This window comes from Ziziphus jujuba, chromosome 11, assembly GCF_031755915.1.
Source record: "Ziziphus jujuba cultivar Dongzao chromosome 11, ASM3175591v1".
Taxonomy (NCBI): Eukaryota; Viridiplantae; Streptophyta; class Magnoliopsida; order Rosales; family Rhamnaceae; genus Ziziphus; species Ziziphus jujuba.
The window spans coordinates 28,239,763-28,264,541 of record NC_083389.1 but is presented as its reverse complement, the minus strand read 5'-3'; the positions used below and the strand labels follow the sequence as shown (position 1 = coordinate 28,264,541).

Here is a 24,779-nt window from a genome sequence, read left to right as displayed (position 1 = left end):
CAGCCCTCTCATCTCATTTGTGGGTCACCTCCTCATCATCATACTCAACTATTTACGCAGAATATCCCATCCGTTCGATTGGATTGGACCCGCTCAAAAAGTCAACGTGGATCTCAGAAAAATATACGGCTAAGACTTTTTTGAATAAACCCAGGTATTAATTAATTTTTTGATGAATTGATAAAATAATATTAATAATAGGTAAAGAAAAATAGATGGACCTTTATTGTAATTTAGACCGTAGCACTGTGCAGTGTCGCTGACAAGAGATTAGGCAGCAGCACTGAGACTAAAGCAAAAGTCGCAAAGCCCATTTCGGTGTTTAAAAGCATGAAACTCTCAGATTTTGTATCATGTCATGCCACTTTTAACCAACTGTTTTAACAGAAAGTCTAATTGCTGTGAAAGTGGGGGAGGATATGAGTTATGCAGTGGTACGCCTTCCTGCTCTTCCAAATCTTAATGGGTCTCTTTCTTCAACCACTAGCGGCTCGGTAATGACCTCTCTCTCTCTCTCTCTCTCTCTCTCTCTCTGATCTTTAATGGTGGATTATTGGGAATTAATCTCCGAGACTAAAAATTAAAAAAAAAGTGTAATTTAGCAGAACAAAGGTGGTGGGGAGGATGCTGCTAACTGTGTGGGGATGAATCCCACAGTTGCTGCGTTTAAATGGCGTTTGCTTATTGCATATGACGGCACCCATTATTCAGGTTCTCTCGAATTCCTTCCTTTCCTTTCCTTTCTGTTAGACGCCATTTGGTCTTCTTTGCCACCTTTTAATTAAATTAATTGATATCATTGTTGCATCTTTGTGCAAAACCTTCTACTTATAGATTTATATTTCGCATTACACACTTGGAACCTTGTTTATGTTTTAGAGGGGTGACCTCGAAGGAAATGCCCACTTGTTGACATACAGTGTATAATGCTTATGTTCTGGGTATCAATGGGTCAATTTTGTGTGCTATACTTCCATTCTTTCGGCTATATTCTCATGTTAGCTGAGGGTTGGACTTCTCTAACGGAGAAATGCATGCATTCTGGCTGAATATGTTGCTTGTTCAGCTTTTACTAGTGCTTAGGCCATGCTTATCAAGTATGATTCTTGGTTCTTTATTGTTTTGTATCGTGAATGCCATGGCAACAATTCTGACTATTTGTGTAGTTATAAATCTGTAATGTTAATTTCTGCACCACTCAATATTGCAATCTTGAATCATCCTTCATGAAACAATTTTACTAATAGGTCAAGTCGTTTTTGTTTTCTTCATGTTATACATTAAGTCTGGCCATCTTGTTGTTCAGTCAAAATTAAACCCCATTCAACAAGAGATTTGATCTTGTTTTTTCAGGTTGGCAATATCAGCAGTCACCGCCAACCATACAGTGCATTTTGGAAAAAGCTTTAATTCATGTAACAAAGCTAGAGAGGAAGGATCTCTCTTTGGTTGGAGCAAGCAGGACGGATGCTGGGGTTCATGCCTTGGGTCAGGTCTGACTTTCTGAGTCTTATGTGGATTCAAAAATCATTCATCGACCAATCTCAAACTAACGACCAGTAAAGCTTTCAGGTGGCTCACTTTGTCACACCTTTCAACTATGATAGCTTGGATAGCATTCATGCAGCTTTGAATGGTCTTCTGCCTGCTGATATCCGAGTTAGAGAGATTAGTCCTGCAGTGCCAGAATTCCATGCTCGATTTTCAACAGAAAGCAAGATTTATCATTACAAGATATACAATGACACTGTCATGGACCCATTTCTGCGCCACTATGCTTACCATAGTGCTTATAAACTCAACGCTACTGCCATGAGAGAAGCTGCAAAGCACTTTATTGGAAAGCATAATTTCTCTGCTTTTGTTAATGCATCACACAATGATAGAGTGCGGGATCCAGTGAAGAATATACTTAGTTTTGATGTCAATGAGATGGTAATGGTCATAACTTGTTTCAATTTTAGGGTCTTATATTAGCTTGTCTGTGAAGACTGGTCTATAATTATGTTGCATTTTTAACTTATCTGTCATAACATTACCTAGGGGCCTCTTTTACAGCTAGAAGTTGAAGGCACAGGTTTCTTATACAGACAAGTTCGTAACATGGTAAAGTCATTAATCTTTATTAATTTCGTTTGGAATGTAACTGGTGTGCTATTATGTAACTCATCAAGTGGTTGTTTTTGGTTGCAAACAAAATGATGGTAAAAAGATCAGCCGAATAAGCATTTTTCTAATATTGAGTTTTGCAGGTTGCTCTGCTGCTTCAGATTGGAAAGGAAGCAATTCCTCCTGATATTGTCCCCATGATTTTGGCAACACAAGATCGTAAAGAGCTTGCTAAATATGCCTTGTCTGCCCCACCCCATGGGCTATGTCTCGTGAGTATTAAGTATAATGAACAGCATTTACGCCTTCCGTCAGATTGCCCACTAACCAGCTTTGGTAGGCATCATACAGTGAGAAAATGTAAGCTTCCATTCTACTAAATTTCGATTGTACCAAAACAATATTCAAATGATTATTTTAGAGCCATCTTTTGCCTCTCAATATTGGTGTACGAGTGCTTTGCCTTACCTTATCCCTAGATATATATATTTGGGAAAATTAAAGTAATATCTCATTTGTTTTTGAGCTTTTCAAATATATCTTTTTCAGAAAGACCTCTTGTTGATCTTCATTTTGGTTACACAGCATTTCTTTTGCACACTACTTTTAGATGAGGCACATATATGCAAAACAAAATTTACATTTCCATGGTGTAAGAAGCTTTGAAATCACCTTCTTCATTGACTGGGGTTGGGATCGGGATTGGTTTAAATGCTTATTATGCAGTCATTTGCTTGTCATTTCTAGAAGACCCATTTTGATAGCCTTCAAAAGTTAAAAATGAGTGATTTAGCTCTAGCATGTAAAAGTTGATTCCCAATTGCACCAGCCATAACGACATCAAACCAATCTTTCTTAGAAATTCTGACATAAAAATATGAAATTAATAGAATTCCTAAACAAACATCATACTGCTGCTTCATGTCTCAAAAAAGCGAAGCTCTATCATGATTTCTTGGTGCTTTGGGGAATACCAAGCAACGGCCTTGGCTGAACCAAGGACCTGTAACGCATATTCAATGGCAAATACTGGCTCATCCACTTGTATCTTCCTTTTGTTTCTTAAATCAACTGCCACTCCTGAATCAACCCTGAAACTGAAAGGTCCAGCAATCTGCAATCAAATTTATAGGGAACTCATTACTGATGGTTAGAAACATACATATTGCAATGATCAAAACATATAAAAGGCAAAACAAATTTTAAATCTTTAAAAGGAGAATGTTTTCAGTCCAAGCTATTCCCAACACAATTCAAATTCACCCTTTCTGGAAATCACACGTGCTAAAAAACAACCTAAGCTATTAAGAAAGTATATCAAAACATCAAACATTGTGATAGAAATTTCACATACCTGCTGCTGAAATGAAAGTGTTGTATTAGGACAAATGGCCTGAAGAGCTTCCATACTTGGTTGTTGAGAGTTGAAAAAATCTTGTGCTAAACGTGTAGCACCGGAAAGTAACTTAGAACCAGAAGGAAAATCTAGGCGCGCATGAAACCTTGAAAGGTCTAGAAATAGCCTTTGGAAGTTTCCATGCTGGGCTGTAAACGACAGAGTTGCAAATAAATCTGCCAGAAAGGCAGATTTTACACCAGGAGCTTGAAGACTAAAACCTTGAAAATCACCTGGCAGCTGCAACCTGCTTGAATTATTCCCAAAAGAGGCAGTCGCAGCAGCACCTGTGTGCACGAGAAAAGCGAATTTCAAATATTAATTGCACATATCAATTAAGCAAAGACACGATAAGTTATTTTCAACTCCACCAAGAGTTTTTTTTATGAATTCAGTAAATGAAGAGGAAATATCATACCAATGATCCCTGAAGCTGAAATTTGAGGATTCGAAAGGAATATATCAAAAGGCTGAACCATTTTCAACTTCTGATCTTTACTTCTCCAAATGTCAATATTCTTCTTAAAGGAAAAGGCACTTTTGACTGAAAAACCAGGAAGCAGTGTAGTGGGAACTTGATTACTCTGATCGCCACCAAACTGTTCTGGAAAGCCCGAATTGTGGTGCATACACAGATGATAACTTTCACCAGAGTCAGAAGCAACTGAAGCAAGATCAACTGCCACTGAGAATGGTACGTCCCAGTAATTACCAAGCTTGTCGACAAAAAGTCCTGGCCAAGCTGCCTCTACTGTTAAATTGTGGTGAGGAAACTGCAAGCACATAAGAGAAACAAATGGTCATACCACTGAATGCAACCAAAAAAAATAAAATAAAATAAAATAAAAAGAAAAAGAAAAAAATTGTCAGGGTAATCAAACCGCAATAAGATCATTAAGAAGAGTGATTTCTATAGCCCTAAAAGCACTGCAAAAAGGATTAAAAAAGAAAAAAAAAAAAAAAAAAAACCAATTTCATATAGTTTTTGGAAACAAATATCTAAATGTTTTAACAGTGATTTTATTTAAGAGAAATTATCTGTTTGGTGATTGCGGAAGAATCACCAATTAGGTGATTCCCCAAAAAACACCTTGTAGAGAAGTCACCCTAACAATCTTTCTAAAGATGCTAAGCATCATTTAACATGAACGCAACAAACAAAAGCAAGAACCAGACAAAAACATAAAGCAGCAAGCCACAGGCTATAGCCAACCATATTATAAACACAACGCAGCACCAGCTAAGATGCAACAATGTCAACAAACAAAAACTGAAACTAGTTAACAACCAACATCAGACCACTTAGAAAACCACCTTGGAGAATTTAAACCCAAATGTGAACTCTTTAAGGACTTAAAGCTAAATCATGTATCTTATCTCTTTGAGAATTTCTTTTTCTTACACTCACTTATGGCCAGTTTCTTCCTAAGCCCTTTCTCCAAGCTATGAATTCATAAGAGTTGAACCTTGATAAAGTAAAGCCTAAGAAGCTGAATAAGACTTGCCTTGTGATGAAAAACCGCTTTCTTCCGAGATTTATTGTTATCAGCAGCATAAGTGTCAAAACTAACAAGCAGTGTATCATCATTTGTTAATAATAACTCTGAAAAAAAACCAACTGCATATAAAGATTTATCTTTTAGGTGTCCAGTAATGCTTTGCAGCCATGGGGTTTCTGATCGAGCTGCCTCCCGACTGGACATCACCAAAGACAACAACTTTTGCACATTGAACTGACCTAGCACAGTCCCAAACCTGCATAGCTTCTCAAACCCAACCATTAGTCAATACCAAATTGTATAAACTTAACAAAAAGCTTAAATTTTGCTTTGTTCAAACATCCGGGTAGGTGTCGAATTTTATCATATACAAAGAAAGAATTGGGGTTTTGATGGTTACCAGTTGTTGGAAAATGGGATGGTGAGGACACGTTGCAAAGCCCAGCCAGTGCCACCATTGGAGGTGTTTCCGGCATAGAAAGGGACAAAAGGGGCAGCCATGAAACGCTGCATGAAGTCAATCTGTTTGGGCCTGGAAAGTCTGGTGCCTCTCGACAATCCCAGTGGAAGTGGGTCACTTGGAACCGCCCGAGCCTGAGCTTCAAGGGTCCTTGGCGTCGACGCGTCAACTTCCCAAAACCCAGAACCATCCATTACCCATCTCAGCTTCCTCATCCTTCCTTCCCACCAAATTCTTCTCTCGCTTCCCAATTCTTATTTCCCAGATTCTGATAAAAGCTGAGCTTTACGACAATGCGTTCAAAGCAACCATGGGTTGGCTTTTTCCTTTTCTTTAATTATACATGTATTAAAAATAAAATCAAGCATTATAGATATCCTAATTTATAAAATTTACAAGTTTCAAATTTTGTTTCCAAATTTGTTATTTTATTATTATTATTATTGATAAATTTACAGGAAACTTTTAAAACATGCACTCGACATTGCTTTCTTTCCTGACCAATTTTTTATTACTTTTTATTTTTAAAAATAATAATAAAAAATTGCTTTCTTCAGTTAATACTAAAATTTATTATTGTAAAAGACAATCTTGTGTAAACAACTAAAAGCCAAGATTTGGAACTTGAAAACTATACAAGAAAAGAATTTAAAAAAAAAAAAAAAAACATATTTTACTTTTTCATATTTGGTTAATAAAATAACTTTGAAATTTTAGCTCTCCATATAAACATAAGAATAATTGTTTAAATAAGTTGGGAGCTGCTTGTTTTTTAACTTCAGGGGTTGTGTACATTTTGCCTAATGTATTCTATACAATTATGTCTTATGTCCAATAAATACATTTCCAGAACTTTTAATTATTGTTTGAGCATATCACTTGAAACTCATGGGATCAATTCTGATTTGCTGGTCTTTGAATTTTCATATGTTTACATGTGGATAGATATCTGATAAAGTTGCTTCTGAGGATTAACTTGGGATATTACTAACAGTAATAGTCAGAAGCAAAACAGCCAAACACAGTCACAGATCCTTTCCAACATTCATTATCCATCCTTTTTTGCAACTTAGTCCATCAGAAATATACAGACCATTTCAAAAACCTATAATACACAATAAATCACCATCAAGAATTATTATGAAAAGTTGTCCTGGCTGTCAATGGCACACCCATTAAAATTGGAATGGTAATATGAATACGAATCATGAGCAAGAGTCTGCACAATAAAAAGGCAGGAACAAATAGTCAGTCAAAGGTTCCAATGCCATGCCAATAAAAAACCAAATGCTATTCAGGTTGTGAACCGTTAAGAAATTTATCACACTCTAATATACCTGTTCTTGTGACCGGAAATACATAAAGGGTGTGTAATTTAGGAAGTTTGAGACCCTAGATGTGTATATATCAGCATATCTGCGGGATAAAAAGAAACCAAAGTGCCAATTCCAACCAAAGTGATCAAAATTTATCCCATTTTTAATTGCTGTCACAGGCTCACATCCATGACCAGATAAGATTCCAATTGCAGAAATATGAAGTATTTTAAAGAGTGAGAAACTTACTTTTCAATTTGTCTCATCAAATGACTTTTATCCCATAAACCGGCCCGTGAAAGAAAGCCCCACCTATTAGAGGACAGGAACAGCGGGAGATCAACAGATTGTTCAATGAAGTAACATAACACATTTAATTATGTCTAATACAGAGATTCTATTAGTATAACCCTTACTAGATATACAGCTTCGATGAAGTCAGTCTATGAGTTAACCTCAAAAGTTCTATAATCTTGTCTTACCTCTTGTTGAAGAGTTCTCCATCAGCTTCTAACATTGGAGCAATTTTTTCGTCCAGTCTTTGCATAACAATAAGTAGCTTCTGCATGCTTTCTGTCAAGTCTTGATCATTCATATTAGTTGCAGCACGGGTCTGAAAATCCACAATAACTTTAGATATATGGACAACAACATTAATCTTTTCAATTTTCTTATCTCTTTGCCCCCACTTTTAGATGAGGTGTTTAATGTTCTTCGATGAAATTGAAAACAAGACTACTCAAGAGTATTAGCTAATCAGAAATATTGGCACTAACATCATCTCAGAAGAAAAGCTTACTTGAGCAGGCCTTCCTTTAGTTCGCCTTTGCAAAGCAAGCCGAAGTTGGTTAAAAAGATCTCCTACATCCTCCTTTTGATTTATAAGCTCTACCAGTGATGCTCTATGACCCCGGCTTTGTATCAGGGCATTATACTGCAGTTTTAGATCAAACAAGTGAGACCTTTTTCAGCATTTAATAAGTCAACGGTATTAGCATCTTGATAGGTTCCAGAAGACGGTCACATCTCAATCCATACCAGTAATTGTTAAAATGGAAATTTATACACTGACCTCTTCTTCCAACTCTCGACAAATCAAAGCTGTTCGCCATCGCTGATGGACTTTGGATACACTTACGTCAGTATATATATGGTCACCAACATACAGTATCTCATCCCCATGGACGTTTAAGGAATTCTCAACCATTTGAGCACTTCCTCCCGAGTATAAGCCTCCTACAGAACAAAACAGTTGAATTACATAAAAATGGCTGAATAAAATTTCCACAAAAAAAAGCAGATTATAATACGAAAAAGACCAAGACATCTAAAGCTAGGGTTAAAATATTTACAGGCAATCCTAATGACTTGTGTGAAAACAGAAATAGCAAATTAACAAATTTAACTGAATGAAATTGCTTGCTTATGGAACTTACTACATAAACCCTAAATATTTTTATGTATAAGGCGAGCTACTTGTTTTCAATCAATCAAGAATACAGTAGCATCAGAGATTTCATTTAACAAGTTTGACAGGGGAAAAAACTTCTTCTAGTATCATTTATAAATAAGGACTAAACAAGCATAAAGCCAAACTGTTATCACCTGTTTGAGCCTTGAAGCATGGACGCATAAGACCCTCACCTGTCACCACCTCATACATTGGGTGTGACATTTGGAAGAACTCTGGCTTCCTTGCTGAGACTATTACCTAGAAATGAACAGACAGAAAAGAAACGCAGTGCTCTTGATGCTCTAATATGGCAGAATCATTAAATAATAAGTATTGAAAGTGGCATGAGGCAAAGTAGAGAAATGACATTCACTCACAATGTCAAACAGATCCCGCCAACCCATATCATTTGGAAGAAATCTGTTAAAGGAATGCTGCATCATTTTGTCCGTGTAATGATAATCTGAGTTGGTAATGAGAAGAAGCTTTTTACCAGCCTGATTCATGAAAATATCAAAAGTACATGAGTAAATTAATCTCACATGCTAAACAAAGATCACAATTTATGAGAGATACCTCCTTTTGATCCAAAAGTGCTAAAGGTAGTTCTGGATCAGGCTCCACAAACAGTTCAGGCTTAGACATTATTTCACTCTGTATTGAAGCCATAATCAGTCGGTGCTCATTAACCAAAATTAAAATAACCACACAGTATAAAATTAAGCATATACTAACACATTTACCTTAAGCTGACCCTCTACATGTGCCCTGAATAGGGCTCTTCCAACGGCCTGGAAACAATGTTAGGAGTTAAAAAAGGAGCATACATAATCAATACTAGTGTTCCATGTATATAGTCAACAACATATTGCCTTATAAAGCCCTTTATAATCAAGCGGACAAAGTTCTGCTGTTATAGTTCCGTCATCCAATCTGTCAACCATCTGAAAGAAACCATATCACATAACTTAATGTCAATATATTGTTGATATATATAAATACAAAGCTTAACATCCTTGTGTATTAGAAAAGGCAGAAACGTTAGAAAGAAGTGGAAACTGAAAACTTCAATCATCATAAATGACTTCAACACAGATTTGAATATTTTAGTAGAAGGAGACAGTAATAATGACAGAAGTTACCTGCATGTAAGCCACAGCTTCAGAAACAGAGAACAGTGTATTAAGAAACTCCCATCTACTCTCATTACGAAGATCCACCAGTTCCCTCCCATACATCTCACTTCCATGCATAGAAAGTTAAGCAGCACCATAAAAAATATTACTCTAGATTTTTCCACAAATGATCACAAAGTAATACATGTTGAAGAAACAGGACATATATCATAGACAGCAAAGGCAGTAAATCTAACAGTTTGCATGACAGTATGCACTAATAGCATTGAATAATAGCTCCTAGAAGATCTACTCCATTGAAACAAAGCCTAAGCATGGCATCCTTAGATGTGCAGAAAATTCATTTTGCACATCTAGTTTCTATACTTCTATCATGGAATAATATTTTGCCTGTGTTCTCTTAGATCATTATGGTTTAACAGAGAGATATGCTAGATCCTCTAGATGATTACCACATCAAAATGACAAATGCCAAAGTCTACCTTACAGCTCGAGTGGATAACATGTTTGTGCCATGCATAGCCCTCTTTACGTAACCAAATCGATCAGGTTTAACCAAGTTGCCTTTCTCTTTGTCTATGACAAGGCCTCTAATGACCTATGTGAAAAGATAGAAGATAATATGACATATAATGTGTAAGAATATCAACCCAATAGTCTGCATAAATGAATGCTTCGTAAACACTTCAACTTGCTCAAATAAAAACCTACCAAGTCAGGGTCAAAAGCAAGTCCATCAACAGGGAAACCCACTTTTCTTAAGTTATCCATACAGTAGTCATATGCCCGTCCTTCCCAAGCCTGAAGAAAAAAGAAATATATGTCATACAATTAAATCCCCTCCTCCACCAGTACTTAAAAGGGTAACTGCTACTACTGTATGCATACATATGACTTTGTCATGCTAACAAACCAAAAGCCAATATCTAAAAGCTTGGCATCTAATGATATATACATAGAAAGATAAGAGATCATGATGCACAGCTGTAAGAAAAAAGAAATGCAAAGAACTCCAACATTCAACATTGAAGCTAAGTTTGATGATAAATCAATAAGAAATGTAACTGAAACAGTAATGATTACACTTACAGATGATAAACTATTTGCTAAGATGAAATGATAATCAAGAAAGGTTTTTATTTGAACTTATTTGTGCTGATGTTTACCATCACATTGTAATGCATTAAGGTGTAATCCATGTCATATCCAATTGCACTAATTGACCGGAGATTCAAAGTACGGCTACAAAATATACCACGGGGTGAATGTCTTGATGAATAAGGACTCTGCATTTCAACAATGAAAGGAGCACAAATTAAAACAAATAAGCAGTGGGAAATGCACTAAAACTAATAGGAATCAATCGCTTAACAAAGGCGAGACCAATGGCATCAAATTAAGCTACATAACTTGGATGAGCACAGAAAGACCCAAAAAGTGGACCAACTCTTGGAATAACCAAGTTCAACAATCAAGGTTACTAAACACTGTAGCAGGAAGTAAAAGACTTGTCTACTCAACCAAAAGAGATAAAAAGCAAATAGATATAACAGTGCAGGGAAAAAGTTGGTCTACAGCACCGAGATACCCAAGTCTCTGAGCAAATCATCAGCTTCTTCGGCCTCCATCCTGGCTACTTCCTCTATAGGGCCTTCTAAGGTTGATTGGCCATCAACTGTCACATATGGAGAACAAATGCCAGACCTTAATTTTTAAAAATAAGCAAATGGGTACAGTGGCACAGCCTAAGGAAGATTAAAAGCTTATTAATAATGACAAAAAGGTGAGCATCTTTTGGAATGGAAGGTAAAAAGAAAAAAATTTAGGGCAGAATACACATAATTTTTTTAAGACAAATGAGAAAACCAGCAAGAGCAGAGATTTTGGTTCCAGTTTATAGAGCCAAAAAAGCAGGGTACGCCAAAAGGGAATGTGGGGAGGAACAGAGAGAGCTATTGGGCAGGAAGGCTGGAGTGTTTAACTTGATACTGTAACTACTCAATTTCTATATATAATACATTACATTGAAAGGAAAGAAAGACCGCATTTTGAAAAGTTAATGCATAACCGAAAATGGAAGATGAAAACCAATGCATAGTTGGAAATATATATATATATATATATATATATATATAAAAGAATTAAAAAAATTACCAAAAGACTCCAGATGCTCCAGGTTGAGGTTCAAATCTCCTTTAGTGCTCTCTCCCAGATAATCAACATCATACTTTGAGGACGACGTTACCGAAAAAGCATCGTTTCCGACTCCGACAGCCTTGTCGTCGAGTTTGGTACAGCCACAGTTTAAAAATGAAGGTCTAACATTAAAGGAAACCGTGAATTTAGGAACAAAAACATTACTTTTAAAATGGGAGGTGGGTTTTCTGAGAGAGTTGGTGTTTGCCCAGTAGTCTTTGGCCAAAGCCTCTGTTCCATACATGTCTTTCTGTTCTGTGTGCTTGGAAGCTCTCCAAGTTTGGAAGAAGAAGAAGAAGAAGAAGAAGAAGAAGAGAAATATCTGGGTGGCTGGGTCTGCCTGTGTTTTACTAACACTACCATTCAATTCAATCCCTGTTTGGTGTTTACCCTCTTCACTGTCATCTCTTTGCCACTTGCAAGTCCCTTTCGAATTTTACCTTTCTTTTTCTTTTTTTTTTTTCAGTTGTTTTAAAACTAATACTTTACCTACAACCCAAAAAAATAAAATAAAAAAATAATTACAAATCTAATGAGATCTTTTAATTAGCAAAATGTCCTATGAAAAATTCAAAAAAAAAAAAATAGTAATTAGTAATAATTAGTAATAATTACTTCCCCTCGTGCAAATTTTGTTTTCTAAACAAAGTTAATTTATATTTTTTTGTGTGCAAAAGGATAAGATGGACCTAATATATATATATATATATATAAACGAGAATGGAGCTGACTTGGACTTGACTTCCAAGTCAACGAACCTAAGATGGGCTGGGAATCGTGGCCCAATCGGGTAAAGTCAATGAACCATGCAAGGCCTAGCCCATATCTATCACATGAAATCATCCTCAATGTGAAGCCAAGCCTGTAATCCAGGAGTGGGCGCAGCTTTTTCTTTAATTTTTTCTTTTTTATATTCTCGAAATAATTAAATAATTGCTTATAATGCACGAGAGCACGAAACTTGTATTAATTTGTTATTTTGTTTGATGAATAGTATCAGTTGAGATTCCATTTCCAACAATATATTATAATATATAGGGGTGATAAATATAAACACTGACGTAGTCTCTTGCCACGTAATTCATGCATGTTAGCGAACACGTCCCTCCACTGTCATGAGAGCCATATATTATATATGACTCTTTTCATATGGCAGACAGACTTTTGGCCAAAAAAATATTACTGGTGTAATAATGTATGTATAGTACACATATCATACTATATAGAATATAGTATATTCTATACATGTATGTATGCAACAGGCGAACTAAGATGATATAACATATACTATATTGGACTGCTTTAATTTGGCTTCATTCATGTCCTCTGGATTCATTTACACTATTCAAATATACTAGTGTAAATACTAAATGATGAAATGCATATTATATACATAAAAATAAAGCACACTTAAATGTAATTATTTGTATATGAGAAAGATATAGATCATGAGATCTGCATATATATATATATATATATATAAGCACATTATTTTCTTAATTTGAAAATTCTAAATGAATTTTCGTCTGCAATAATGTTTATCCATTTTAAAATATGCATGTATCTTACTTACGTGGTAGTGAAGGACGAAAACAAAATTCCCAGATCTTTAAAAAAATTATGTAGAAGCATATTCCTCCACAAATAATATTAGTATTAATAACCTAATTATGATAATCAAATTTTGAGAACGTCGCCGCTTTGCGCATCATTGTTGGCTTCATTTTTGGCTTATGAAGATGTTAACAATTAAATTCATGTACTACACTTGCTGTCTAATTATTAGTTCGGTATCATTAACACCACATATTATTCAAATTCGCAAGCTCCATCATAAAGACATATATACCATGACAAAAGCAAAGAAACTTTTCTCTTGACCTTTTTTTTCCTTTTTTTTTTTTTTTTAAAGAGCTTACCGCCATTGAAAGGGAATCTCCAAAACAACTGCAAATTAAAATTGATTTTTCTTAGAGTCCAAACAACGTTAGGTGACGAGTTTTCTGTTGGTGTGCTAGTGTTCTTTGAGTCTGTACGAAATGCCAACTTTGTTTCTTCCTTTCACAATATTTTCATTTGTTTTTTTTCAAGGGAGAATCATTCCATATGCTTTTATATATATATATATATATATATGGGTTTAAACCTTTTATTTTCGTTGTTTTTTGCTTGTTTCTGCAGAATGAATGACATCAAGGGGCCCAATCCCACAAATTCAAGTATGGAATCCTTGATTATTTATGTCAATCTTGTATTATTTTATTATTATTATTATTATTTTTTGGTGGTGAATTCTATTATTTATCGATCTGTGACTGTATGGCCAACTGTTAAAAAATGGAAATATTGTGCTGTTCCAGGTGCGGTTCTCTCACTCAAAATAGAAATGTTTCACTTGTAGAATTCTCTGATGCAGTTATACGTGCACCAAGTTCTCTTTTTTGCAGGTACGGCTTACGGCATAGACCACGAAGCCCTTATGCCTAGGGCCAGCCAAAAAATCCCATGATATATATATGAGGTCTGTATATATATTTTGTATGTATTTATTGAATAAAAATAATATATATATATATATATATATATATATTCAGAAACACAACAATCTTGACTTTCTTACAATTATTTAAAAAATAAAAATAAAAATATCCCGTATAGGCCTATATATAATTAATAAAATAGATCAAATTATTTTTATTTTTAACAAATATAAGAATTTTGACTTTACATCAACTTTAATTCATCATATATTGCTATAATTATTTTTAATTATTTTTTATTTTTGTAAAAGAACACTAATCAAGTCTTTGTATTTTATAATTGGATTCAATTTAAACCGGGAGAGAGATAGAGCAAACATGTCAAATGCCCTTCTTTGCTTGCTCTCTCACTTTTCTTAACTCCTTATTCTATAATCTTTCATATTTGTTGCATTTGGTACACAGTTTAATTTCAAATTCAAAGGCCTCAAAAGATGATAAGCTTGCTAGTTACTATTTATTAATAAATCTATAATATTGTTCATTCTCGTATTATTATTATTATTATTATTTTTTTATTTTCCATGAATTCATGATTACAGTCATTTAATAATATGTACTGTCCATATTATAAAACTAAACAATTTGTATTTCTCTACTTTGAGTTTTTTAAATTTTTTACAAATATATTTGGTTGAATTTATTAGACCTTGGCTTCCATATGGTTTTTTAATTAATTTGGGCCAACGCTTCTTCTAGATGCTAATTCATGATTAAATATAAAGAAATGTTATAATTTCAATTATATTGATGTATGATTCTTCATTTACATATATATATATATATATATATATTTTTGTTTTATTACTTGCAAAGAAAAAAAAAATATATATATATATATATATATCAGATTTTATTATTCCTCGTATTTTATAACCATTTTTACTTTGGTAAAATATTAAAGACTTAAGTCACAAGAAAGAATAAATAATTTAGAATTTTAGTAATTGAAAATATTTGTTATCAAAGCTTAAATACAAAATTTTAATTAGCAAATTGGCAACTTATAAAGCACAAAATTGATGGATCATGCAAATGGCGTAGTGGGAGTTGGGATAGTGGTTCGAAATGATCAAGGGTATGGCTAAACCCTTCTTCCATTTACACATTTACATTCCCCTCTGGCTACGGAATTGCTAGCTCTGAAAGAAGCCATTCTTTTTTGTCTGCAATCTGGTTTCAATGGTGAAGTGGTGTGGTGGAGACTAATTCCCAAGAGGCTATTCGGCTATAGTTTATAATCCTGGACCTTTTTTAGGATCGAAGTTCTTTCTTATAGCTAGAAGAAACTAAGCTCTTGTTAGCATCTCATAATGTGTTTTTTTTTCTTAGTTGTTTGCATGTTTCTAGAGTGGTTAATAATAATAGAGCTGCACATGTAGTAGCTAGCTTGAGCCTGTCTGTCTTTATCTGAGTATGAAGCCTGGATGGAGAATGGAGCATCTTGGTTGAGTCCTTTTCTGAACGATGATGTTTGTTCTCTTGTGTCTTCTTTATAAAGTTTCTTTGTCAGGGAAAAAAAAAAAGAAAAAGAAGGGCACAAAATTGGATCTTATATAAAATATGTTTATTTATAAGATATTTAATAAAAGCCTTCACTTCATGCTATCTTTTCACCTTAGTCCCCTAAGACGGCCCTCTGAAAATACACCAAGTTGAAGTTCTCTTTACTTCTTACATGGCCGAGGGTAAGACTTTGGATGGAGGTGTGAAAACAGAAGAGGACAGAGCAACAACCAGCCACTCAGCAGTCATGGATTCTGAAAATGAGCAACATACAAGCAAGAGGAAGGAAGACAGCATAAATACAGTGCCTTACTACAAACTCTTCTCCTTTGCTGACTCCTTGGATTGCCTTCTAATTTTTGTTGGCACAGTTGGCGCTATTGGAAACGGGATATCTTTGCCTCTCATGACGGTTATTATGGGAAATATAATTGATTCTTTTGGACATTTTGCTAACACAAAACAACTGGTTCATGAAGTTTCTAAGGTGTAGTCTTTTTAGTAAATTCCCACAAGTGAACTAACTTGTGCTCTTTTACAATATTCCATTTTTAAGTACTATTAGTAACCGGGTTTAATTAGTTCTAGTGATTAATTATTTGGTATTCCCCATATCATCAGGTATCTCTGCAGTTTGTATATTTGGCTCTGGGGTCTTCGGTCACTTCATTTATACGTAAGTACATCAGGTTCTCCATGAAGATTAAATTTACAACAAATATATATTACTATGTATGAAAATTTTCTGTGGCCCAAGAAATTAAATAGTTTGGCTGATGGGAAACTAATTAGAAACTCTTGTTTACTGTATGACAGAGGTGGCCTGCTGGATGGTCACTGGAGAAAGACAGGCTGCCAGAATAAGAACTCTTTACTTGAAAACGATATTGAGGCAAGAAGTTGGCTTCTTTGATGGGGAAACTAACACGGGAGAAATTGTTGAGCGAATGTCAGGTGAAACTGTGCTTATTCAAGGTGCAATGGGTGAGAAGGTATATATATATATATATATACACATATAAAATATATATTGTTTTTGCTAATATACAAGCTTCAATAGTAGCAGTTTATCACTAACATTGCAAGTTGAAACTTCTATGTCTGCTGTTCATTAATTGTAATTTTACCATCTCAGGTAGGAAAGTTCCTTCAATTGGTATCAACATTTCTAGGAAGCTTTGCCATAGCATTTGCCAGAGGATGGCTTCTCACTCTTGTTATGCTATCTTCTATTCCTGCTGTGGTCATCTCTGGTGCAATCATGAGTCTTGTTATATCCAAGCTGGCAAGCCATGGACAAGCATCTTATTCAGCGGCTGCAACACTGGTTGAGCAAATTATTGGTTCAATCAGAACAGTATGCATGCTTGTTTCCCCTTTTCTCACTGTCTTAATTTTTATGAAACTGTCTTAATTATAACCATGCATGATGACTACTCTCCTCCACAAACAGGTTGCATCATTCACTGGGGAGAAGCAAGCAGTAGATAAGTACAACACGTCCCTAACAAAGGCTTATAAGTCTGCTGTCAAAGAGGGGTTGGCATCTGGGTCGGGAATGGGTGCTGTTCACTTTATTGTATTCTGCAGTTATGGTTTGTCAGTATGGTATGGTGGAAAGATGATAATTGAGAAAGGATACTCCGGAGGAGATGTTCTTAACGTCATTTTAGCTGTGGTGATGGGCTCCTTGTAAGTTTCGCTTCCATTTCATATTCTATGATATTAGTTTAATTCACTTCTAATCCATTTTGCAAATAACGCTAAAACTTTAATTTCCTACTAACCAAAAATTTTGAGAAATAAATATTGGTAAATGATGATTATTTAAAGAAGATTTCTCGGGATTCTTACTTTGACAAATTTTTTCAGGTCTCTTGGGCAAGCATCTCCATGTATGAGTGCATTTGCTGCTGGACAGGCTGCAGCATTTAAGATGTTTGAGACTATAAACAGGAAGCCGGAGATAGATGCTTATGACAATAACGGGAAACAATTGGATGACATTCGTGGAGACATAGAACTAAGAGACATTCACTTTAGTTATCCTTCAAGACCAGATGAACAAATTTTTAGTGGTTTTTCTCTTTCAATTCCTTGTGGTACCACTGCTGCTTTGGTTGGACAGAGTGGAAGTGGCAAATCTACAGTGATCGGTTTGATTGAGAGATTCTATGACCCTCAGGCTGGTGAAGTCCTTATAGATGGCATCAATCTCAAAGAGTTCCAGCTGAAATGGATCAGACAGAAAATAAGCCTTGTGAGTCAAGAACCTGTGCTGTTTTCTTCTAGCATTAGAGACAATATTGCCTATGGGAAGGATGGTGCAACGGCTGAGGAAATAGGGACTGCTATTGAGCTTGCCAACGCTGCTAGATTTATAGATAAGCTGCCGCAGGTTAATACTTTACTAATGGCGTTTGGCGCATGAATTTTTTTGGCATTTAGTGACTCCCTTCATTTCACATTCATCATAAGTGGTTTGGTATTTATGCATTTAGGGACCAGACACAATGGTCGGAGAACATGGAGCTCAACTATCTGGGGGCCAGAAGCAGAGGGTTGCCTTAGCTAGAGCAATTATAAAAGACCCAAGAGTTCTACTCCTAGATGAAGCCACAAGTGCGCTTGATGCAGAATCTGAGAGAGTTGTACAAGAAGCACTGGATAGAGTTATGATCAACCGAACTACTGTCATTGTCGCCCACCGTTTGAGCACAGTAAGGAATGCTGATACAATTGCTGTCCTACATGAAGGAAAAATTATTGAAAAAGGTAAAATATTTGCCATCTTCAAACATTTTCTCAGTTTGTGGAAAAGACGGTTTTATTTCTCAATTCATCTATGTGCCAATTAGACCTCTTTGATGCCTCCTTTTCCTTTTCAACCAAGCAGGACCGCACATAGAACTTGTTAAGGATTCCGAGGGAGCTTACAGCCAGCTTATACAGTTGCAAGAAATCAAATCATTATCAGACCAAAGTGCATTCAATGATCAAACCAGACAAGAAATTACCATTGATTCCGGAAGGCATTCAAGTCAGAGGATTTCCTTATCACGATCCATAAGTCGAGGATCATCTGGAACTGGAAACAGTAATCGTCACTCATTTTCAGTCTCAGTTGCTGTTCCCACAGCAATCAATGGGCTTGAAACATCAACTACGTTGTCCAACACTTCAGTTTCAGCACCATCTCAAGTGCCACAAGAAGTCTCACCTCTCCGCCTGGCACTTCTTAACAAACCTGAGATGCCAGTGCTACTCTTGGGTTCTATAGCTGCAGCAGCAAATGGGTTGGTATTACCTGCTTATGGGGTATTGCTATCAGGTATGGTAAAATCTTTCTTTGAGCCGGAAAATGAACTCCGTAAGGATTCAAAGTTTTGGGCATTAGTATTTGTTGGTGTTGGTGTAGCGGCTTTATTGACAGAATCATCAAAGTCATACCTTTTAGGCGTGGCTGGGTGTAAGTTAATACAACGAATTCGATCAATGTGCTTTGAAAAAGTAGTTTACATGGAAGTAAGTTGGTTTGATGAAGCTGAGAACTCAAGTGGAGCAATATCTGCAAGGCTTTCTGTTGATGCAGCTTCAGTGAGAGGTCTAGTTGGAGACACTCTTGCTTTTGTAGTTCAGAATATTGCAACTGCAATTGCTGGCTTGGTTGTTGCTTTTGAGGCATGTTGGCAATTGGCACTTGTAATCCTTGTAATGCTGCCTCTACAAGGATTAAATGGATATGTTCAATTCAAGTTCTTGGCGGGATTCAGCGCGGATGCAAAGGTTTTATTCACTTAACTACAAACTAAACAAATGATAAGAACTTGACTACCTTCAAAGTACCCAATATTGAAGGAAAAGATAAGACAGTAACATAATGTGAAAAAATGTATGTCTAACAACGTGTTCAATATGAAAACTTTTAATTGAAAGAACTCATCCTTTTTCTTTTTATTTTTATTTTTATCATTAATGAAACTATAATTGGTTGCAGAAAATGTATGAGGAGGCAAGTCAAGTTGCAAATGATGCGGTAGGGAGTATTAGAACAGTTGCTTCTTTTTGTGCTGAAGAAAAGGTGATGGAATTGTACAAGAAGAAATGCGAAGGCCCTATAAAATCAGGGATAAGGCAAGGTTTAATTAGTGGGATAGGTTTTGGAGTATCATTCTTTTTGATTTACTCTGCATATGCATGCAGTTTTTATGTTGGAGCCCGCCTCGTTGAAGATGAAAAAACAGATTTCGCCGATGTTTTCAGAGTAAGTTCATCTTTAGCCTTGTCCACCTGGTATATTGTTTTCTGATTGAACAAATTCTGGTTGGAAATTCTTAGTAAAGGGGAAGAATTCAAGCAATCTTCCTTGGTTTCTCCATTGCAAATAATTCCGCTTTCTTGGTTCGCAGGTTTTCTTTGCACTCACTATGACAGCATTTGGAATTTCTCAGTCAAGCTCATTGGCTCCTGATACAAGTAAAGCAAAGAGTGCTGTTGCTTCTATATTTGCAATTCTTGACAGGAAATCAAAAATAGACTCTAGTGATGACTCTGCAAGTTTAACTACATTAGAAAGGGTAAAGGGAGAGCTTGAGTTTCACCACGTTAGTTTCAAGTATCCCATTAGACCCGATGTGCAAATATTCAAGGATCTTAGCTTAGCTATTCATGCTGGCGAGGTAATTTGGAATCCTTGGATCATCGCTTTGGTTTATATATGGTCATTTGAACTTTTTTCACATCCTAGAAACCTAACAATTTAAAATTATGTTAACCAGACAGTTGCACTTGTTGGAGAAAGTGGGAGTGGAAAATCAACAGTAATATCGTTGTTGCAAAGATTTTATGACCCGGATTCAGGCCACATTACGCTGGATGGAATAGAAATCAGAAAGCTCCAACTGAAGTGGTTGAGGCAGCAGATGGGACTAGTGAGCCAAGAGCCTGTGTTGTTCAATGACACCATCCGAGCTAACATTGCATATGGAAAGGAAGGAGATGCAACAGAAGCTGAAATCATAGCAGCAGCAGAATTGGCAAATGCCCACAAGTTTGTCAGCAGTTTACAACAGGTCCAACAACAATAATAAACAACGTCTAAACTCATTTTCTTCATGCTTTCTTATATTCAAGTTTTAATTTTGGAAAATGATATGCATGCAGGGTTATGATACAGCAGTAGGAGAGAGAGGGATTCAACTGTCTGGTGGGCAGAAGCAAAGGGTGGCAATTGCAAGAGCATTAATGAAGGGACCAAAAATACTACTATTGGATGAAGCAACAAGTGCTCTTGATGCTGAATCGGAAAGACTGGTTCAAGATGCATTGGACCATGTAATGGTGGAACGGACCACAGTGGTGGTGGCCCATCGGTTGTCAACAATCAAAAGTGCAGATTTAATTGCAGTGATGAAGAATGGAGTAATTGCAGAGAAGGGAAAGCATCAAAGTTTGATCAGTATAAAAGATGGAATTTATGCTTCTTTGGCAGCTTTACATGCAACTGCCCCAGCATAGAAATCCAATTCATATTTTGTATGTTGTATGAAGATTAAGCTAATTGTGAGGCCTGGCCATCAACGTTGGACGCATTGGATATTGGAGTTGTAGAGTAGTTGAGTAATAACACCCACTCCTAAAGCCTCCTCCAAGACGAAAACATCTATATACATATATATATATATATATATATATATATGTGCACAGCGTGCTGCTTAATGAATATTATCAGATTTCAAAAACAATGTTGGCTGTTGAACACTATATATCTTGTCTCATTAAAGATTAGTGTCAATGGCCCAACACTATTTATCAAGATAGAGGAACGGTCAGAAAACGTTTCCATGGTACATGTTCTCTTAAATTATATTTACTCATACCTGAATTAATATGTTTATTAGATTTTTAGGCAGCATTATTAAACTGCATTATATAATATATAATCAATATTTGTATAATATATCATATACATTATATTGCATATATGTACATACTAATAATAGAGATCATATTCACCACTAATAAGAATAGATATCATAAGAATACAATTATGTGCTTGTTAATTGGTTGTCTCATACTTAACAAACCGAGCTGCGATGTGGTTTTAATTTTCTAGCTTATATTTGCATTTGTTAATTAATTATAAAGAAATATGGATATAGTGTGCTGGAAGAGTATTTTAATTAGTTTTAGTTGTAATTAATGAGTATTTATATTGTATTTATTTTTGAAATTATTTCATTTTGCCTTAAAAAGAAATTTTATATTTAATTTATTTTTCTTTATAATTTTTAACATAAACTTTTCCTTCACAGAATAGAAAAATAGAACCACATAACCAAAAAAAAAAAAAATGAAATAAAAAGTAAGAAATAAAAAAAGTAAAAAAAAAAAAAGAATGAAATGAAAAAAAAAAAAACTCAAAATAAAAAGAATGACATTAAAAAATATATATATATTATATATATATATATATATATATATATATATATATATATATTTGGAAAAAAAAATTAAAAAAAAAATCCATTGAGACTTATTAATTTCTTCTAAGTACAATGAGACCTAACTTCTTCAAAACCCAATGCAAAAATTGATAACACCCAAAAAGTACATAATTGCCCGTTAAGACTTAACTTCTTCCAAATCCAATGCCAAATAGAAAAATCGTCGCACCAAAAGCACATTATCACCACTTAAGACTTAACTTCTCCCAAATCCAATATAAAATATAATAACATCCTCATGCAAAATATAATAACACTTACATAATCTACCTAATTCAATCAAATGACCTTCATCATCAACATCAATGAATGTCTCAATACGTTTCTTCAATCGTAAATATCTTTTAATTTATTTTTTAAATAGAATAACTTCCTTTGATGGAATGAAAGAAACAGGTACAGAGATATAAGGTCAAAATCAACATTTTTATATAAATCATGTTTTATCACTTAATTTTATCTAGATAATTATAACTTTGGCAAAGTAGTATACCTGTTTTTTGACATTCTCACAGTGTCTTCTAATTCATTTTTGGATGGAATATCCTCCTTTTTTCTAGATTTATTTCACATACATCTTCTATAATAAAATGTAATGTTGAGTAACAAGACAGGTGATATTGTAAAATATATGTTGCAGGTTTTGTGATAATGAAGACAAACGTATGTAAGATATGCAGTTTTTCAAGGCAAGTATATACAAGCAGTATTAGATCAGATTTTTAATATTAACACTAATATGAGGATTAAAATTAGATCTTTATAGCGGAGATTTAATATTCATTTATAGTTGAAATTTAAAATTACATATTAATTATTAAGTTCAGATACGATTCATTTTTTTTATATAAAAATTTAGTATATTCATAAATTTATATTTTATCATTTTTAAATTTAAAATTTTAATTTTTAATGTGATTCATGATTAATAAAAAAAAATCGGATATTAAAAACTCCAGCTTATCCTAATATAAGTCTAACTATTTTTTTCGGTGAATTAATGTAAGTCTAACTATTTTTTTCGGTGAATTAATGTAAGTCTAACTATATATATATATATATATATATATAACTCTTTTATATAATTATCTAAGTGTTATAAAGATTTATGATTTTCTTTTTTGAATGTAAGGGAACTGTATAGGTGTAAAACATTTATATATATAAGGGTACTGTATAAATGTGGTGTGGCATGATGTGTAATTAAATTGTGTACTTCCACATTGCTAGGGGACCGTATGTATTTATGTATGTATAAAATTATAATGGAGATCAAAACGTACACAATTATATGTTTTCTAATTGTTCTTCATCATTCTCCTTGTTATATTCCTATTTCTATGACTATGACACGGTGTTGCAATGTGCCTTTAATATCCAGCTTTTTTTTGTTGTACATATATAGTTTTTCTACATTATTTTAATTGGTTTAGTTTTAATTAATAATAACATAAACAATAGATTGGTTGGCGTATTAATCTTGATCAGGTGTCCCTCACTTGTGTTCACGATTTTCTTCTTCTATATATGGGCAATTTTTTATTTTTTTAATGATGAAAACTGAGATACACCATATTCAACCTGGAAGTAACATAAGATAGGGATGTTTACCATAGGCTGCCATGCAGAGAAGAAGATTAGTAGATAAATTATTTGGCATTAATAATGGATTTATTAGAATCATCAATTTGGTCAGATAGAAATCTTCTTCCTTTAAAGTAAAAATACTAAAATCCCATTTATGATTATTATTATTTCCCTATAATCTGATGAGTATCAGAATAATCATTCATCAGATATGATTATTATTACTTGTTGATCGGCAATTAGCATTATATAATACGAGGATGTCATATATGCTTCACGCAGTTAGTGCACACGAACTCTCTTGTCTTGACACGCAGATAAGCTAGTATACTCCATACATTTTCAATATATGTACAGACCCTATGTTTCCTATAAAATGATCATTAATTGCATATGCAAATGCTAATTGGATTAATTACTTGAAAAAGAAAATAAAGAAAAATGTAGAAGAAGAAGCAAAGTGTTTGACCTTGGGATAGAAAGCAAATTTGACATTTAGCATGACTTAATTTACATGGTTGACAGAATTTATATATGGAAAAAGAATGTCAGGATTTTATACGTGTCAAATTAATCCCTAGTTTTCTAATGTACATATATATATATATATATAAACAATTTATCTTCCACACTGACACAGCTCGAGAGACTCGTTTTACAAACATCAAGGACAAACAGATCTTAGCTAACCCTTTTACTTTTAGGTACAAAATCAATGAACTATTCATGATATGCTGCATTATGTGCAGCACTCAAACTCAAAAGAGCTTTGGCTTCACTCATGTCATCTTCCTTCTTTTTTTTTATGCATTTAAAATAAACATCTATTCACAGATAAAGGTGTTTTGCATTCTGTCCAGATAATTTTTGGATTTTTATGTTTGGTACCCTTATATTCCGTATAACTAATTTTGGAAAAACTTTTATCATTTATATATATATATATATATATCGGGGGGCAGCAAATTCGCTCAGAAAGTTGGAATAGTAAAAGTTGTTTAATCAGAAAAAAAGTTGAAAATAATTTGCTAAAATGCATAGCAGAATGATATTTGGAACAAAGAATCTGCTGCAT

The 24,779-nt window shown here is 34.4% G+C and overlaps 4 protein-coding genes across 7 annotated transcripts; 2 read left to right on the top strand and 2 right to left on the bottom strand.

The window, feature by feature from the left end:
* The first annotated feature begins 214 nt into the window (after window positions 1-214).
* Window positions 215-2,550, top strand: LOC107433367 (uncharacterized). Of its 4 annotated transcripts, none has more exons than XM_025066789.3 (6): window positions 215-494; window positions 603-711; window positions 1,354-1,493; window positions 1,573-1,935; window positions 2,059-2,106; window positions 2,253-2,550. In XM_025066789.3, exons 1-6 carry the CDS (start codon window positions 420-422, stop codon window positions 2,487-2,489), a joined length of 972 nt encoding a protein of 323 aa, XP_024922557.1. In that variant the 5' UTR covers window positions 215-419; the 3' UTR covers window positions 2,490-2,550. The 4 variants fall into 4 exon arrangements, with proteins under 4 accessions (XP_024922557.1, XP_024922556.1, XP_015900143.1 ...); XM_025066788.3 differs by having other exon boundaries at window positions 216-494; window positions 2,044-2,106; XM_016044657.4 differs by having other exon boundaries at window positions 217-494; window positions 593-711; window positions 2,044-2,106.
* Window positions 2,551-2,864: 314 nt separating this feature from the next.
* LOC107433300 (protein TRIGALACTOSYLDIACYLGLYCEROL 4, chloroplastic) lies at window positions 2,865-5,822 on the bottom strand. Its single transcript, XM_016044575.4, has 5 exons — window positions 5,405-5,822; window positions 5,011-5,260; window positions 3,924-4,278; window positions 3,464-3,792; window positions 2,865-3,223 (listed from the first exon to the last, which is right to left on the bottom strand). Exons 1-5 carry the CDS (start codon window positions 5,677-5,679, stop codon window positions 3,029-3,031), a joined length of 1,404 nt encoding a protein of 467 aa, XP_015900061.1. The 5' UTR covers window positions 5,680-5,822; the 3' UTR covers window positions 2,865-3,028.
* A 590-nt stretch (window positions 5,823-6,412) lies between these two features.
* On the bottom strand, window positions 6,413-11,997 carry LOC107433298 (uncharacterized). Its single transcript, XM_016044574.4, has 17 exons — window positions 11,524-11,997; window positions 10,950-11,044; window positions 10,536-10,655; window positions 10,081-10,170; window positions 9,852-9,967; window positions 9,376-9,475; window positions 9,106-9,177; window positions 8,977-9,024; window positions 8,810-8,887; window positions 8,611-8,730; window positions 8,386-8,491; window positions 7,853-8,016; window positions 7,580-7,714; window positions 7,263-7,393; window positions 7,030-7,092; window positions 6,802-6,880; window positions 6,413-6,683 (listed from the first exon to the last, which is right to left on the bottom strand). Exons 1-17 carry the CDS (start codon window positions 11,807-11,809, stop codon window positions 6,603-6,605), a joined length of 1,884 nt encoding a protein of 627 aa, XP_015900060.1. The 5' UTR covers window positions 11,810-11,997; the 3' UTR covers window positions 6,413-6,602.
* Window positions 11,998-15,783: 3,786 nt separating this feature from the next.
* LOC107433292 (ABC transporter B family member 11) lies at window positions 15,784-21,210 on the top strand. Its single transcript, XM_016044568.4, has 12 exons — window positions 15,784-16,098; window positions 16,233-16,287; window positions 16,428-16,603; window positions 16,747-16,968; window positions 17,065-17,303; window positions 17,484-18,009; window positions 18,113-18,386; window positions 18,508-19,397; window positions 19,609-19,875; window positions 20,021-20,290; window positions 20,390-20,683; window positions 20,775-21,210. The coding sequence occupies exons 1-12, from the start codon at window positions 15,784-15,786 to the stop codon at window positions 21,126-21,128; spliced, it is 3,882 nt and encodes a 1,293-aa protein (XP_015900054.3). The 3' UTR covers window positions 21,129-21,210.
* Window positions 21,211-24,779: the final 3,569 nt, after the last annotated feature.

What these genes read in the sequence shown, in the direction of transcription:
- LOC107433367 (XM_025066788.3), top strand. Translation starts at nt 420, where the DNA reads ATGAGTTATGCAGTGGTACGCCTTCCTGCTCTTCCAAATCTTAATGGG. An exon ending in CTTCAACCACTAGCGGCTCG is followed by an intron (nt 495 to 602) that starts GTAATGACCTCT and finishes AGTGTAATTTAG; the next exon opens with CAGAACAAAGGTGGTGGGGA. An exon ending in GTTTTGATGTCAATGAGATG is followed by an intron (nt 1,936 to 2,043) that starts GTAATGGTCATA and finishes AACATTACCTAG; the next exon opens with GGGCCTCTTTTACAGCTAGA.
- LOC107433300 (XM_016044575.4), bottom strand. Translation starts at nt 5,679, where the DNA reads ATGAGGAAGCTGAGATGGGTAATGGATGGTTCTGGGTTTTGGGAAGTT. An exon ending in AAGCGGTTTTTCATCACAAG is followed by an intron (nt 4,279 to 5,010) that starts GCAAGTCTTATT and finishes ATGTGCTTGCAG; the next exon opens with TTTCCTCACCACAATTTAAC. An exon ending in TTCAGCTTCAGGGATCATTG is followed by an intron (nt 3,793 to 3,923) that starts GTATGATATTTC and finishes TCGTGCACACAG; the next exon opens with GTGCTGCTGCGACTGCCTCT.
- LOC107433298 (XM_016044574.4), bottom strand. Translation starts at nt 11,809, where the DNA reads ATGTATGGAACAGAGGCTTTGGCCAAAGACTACTGGGCAAACACCAAC. An exon ending in TTGCTTTTGACCCTGACTTG is followed by an intron (nt 9,968 to 10,080) that starts GTAGGTTTTTAT and finishes CTTTTCACATAG; the next exon opens with GTCATTAGAGGCCTTGTCAT. An exon ending in AAGCTGTGGCTTACATGCAG is followed by an intron (nt 9,178 to 9,375) that starts GTAACTTCTGTC and finishes GGTTTCTTTCAG; the next exon opens with ATGGTTGACAGATTGGATGA.
- LOC107433292 (XM_016044568.4), top strand. Translation starts at nt 15,784, where the DNA reads ATGGCCGAGGGTAAGACTTTGGATGGAGGTGTGAAAACAGAAGAGGAC. An exon ending in AGGAAAAATTATTGAAAAAG is followed by an intron (nt 18,387 to 18,507) that starts GTAAAATATTTG and finishes TCAACCAAGCAG; the next exon opens with GACCGCACATAGAACTTGTT. An exon ending in ATTTCGCCGATGTTTTCAGA is followed by an intron (nt 19,876 to 20,020) that starts GTAAGTTCATCT and finishes CTTGGTTCGCAG; the next exon opens with GTTTTCTTTGCACTCACTAT.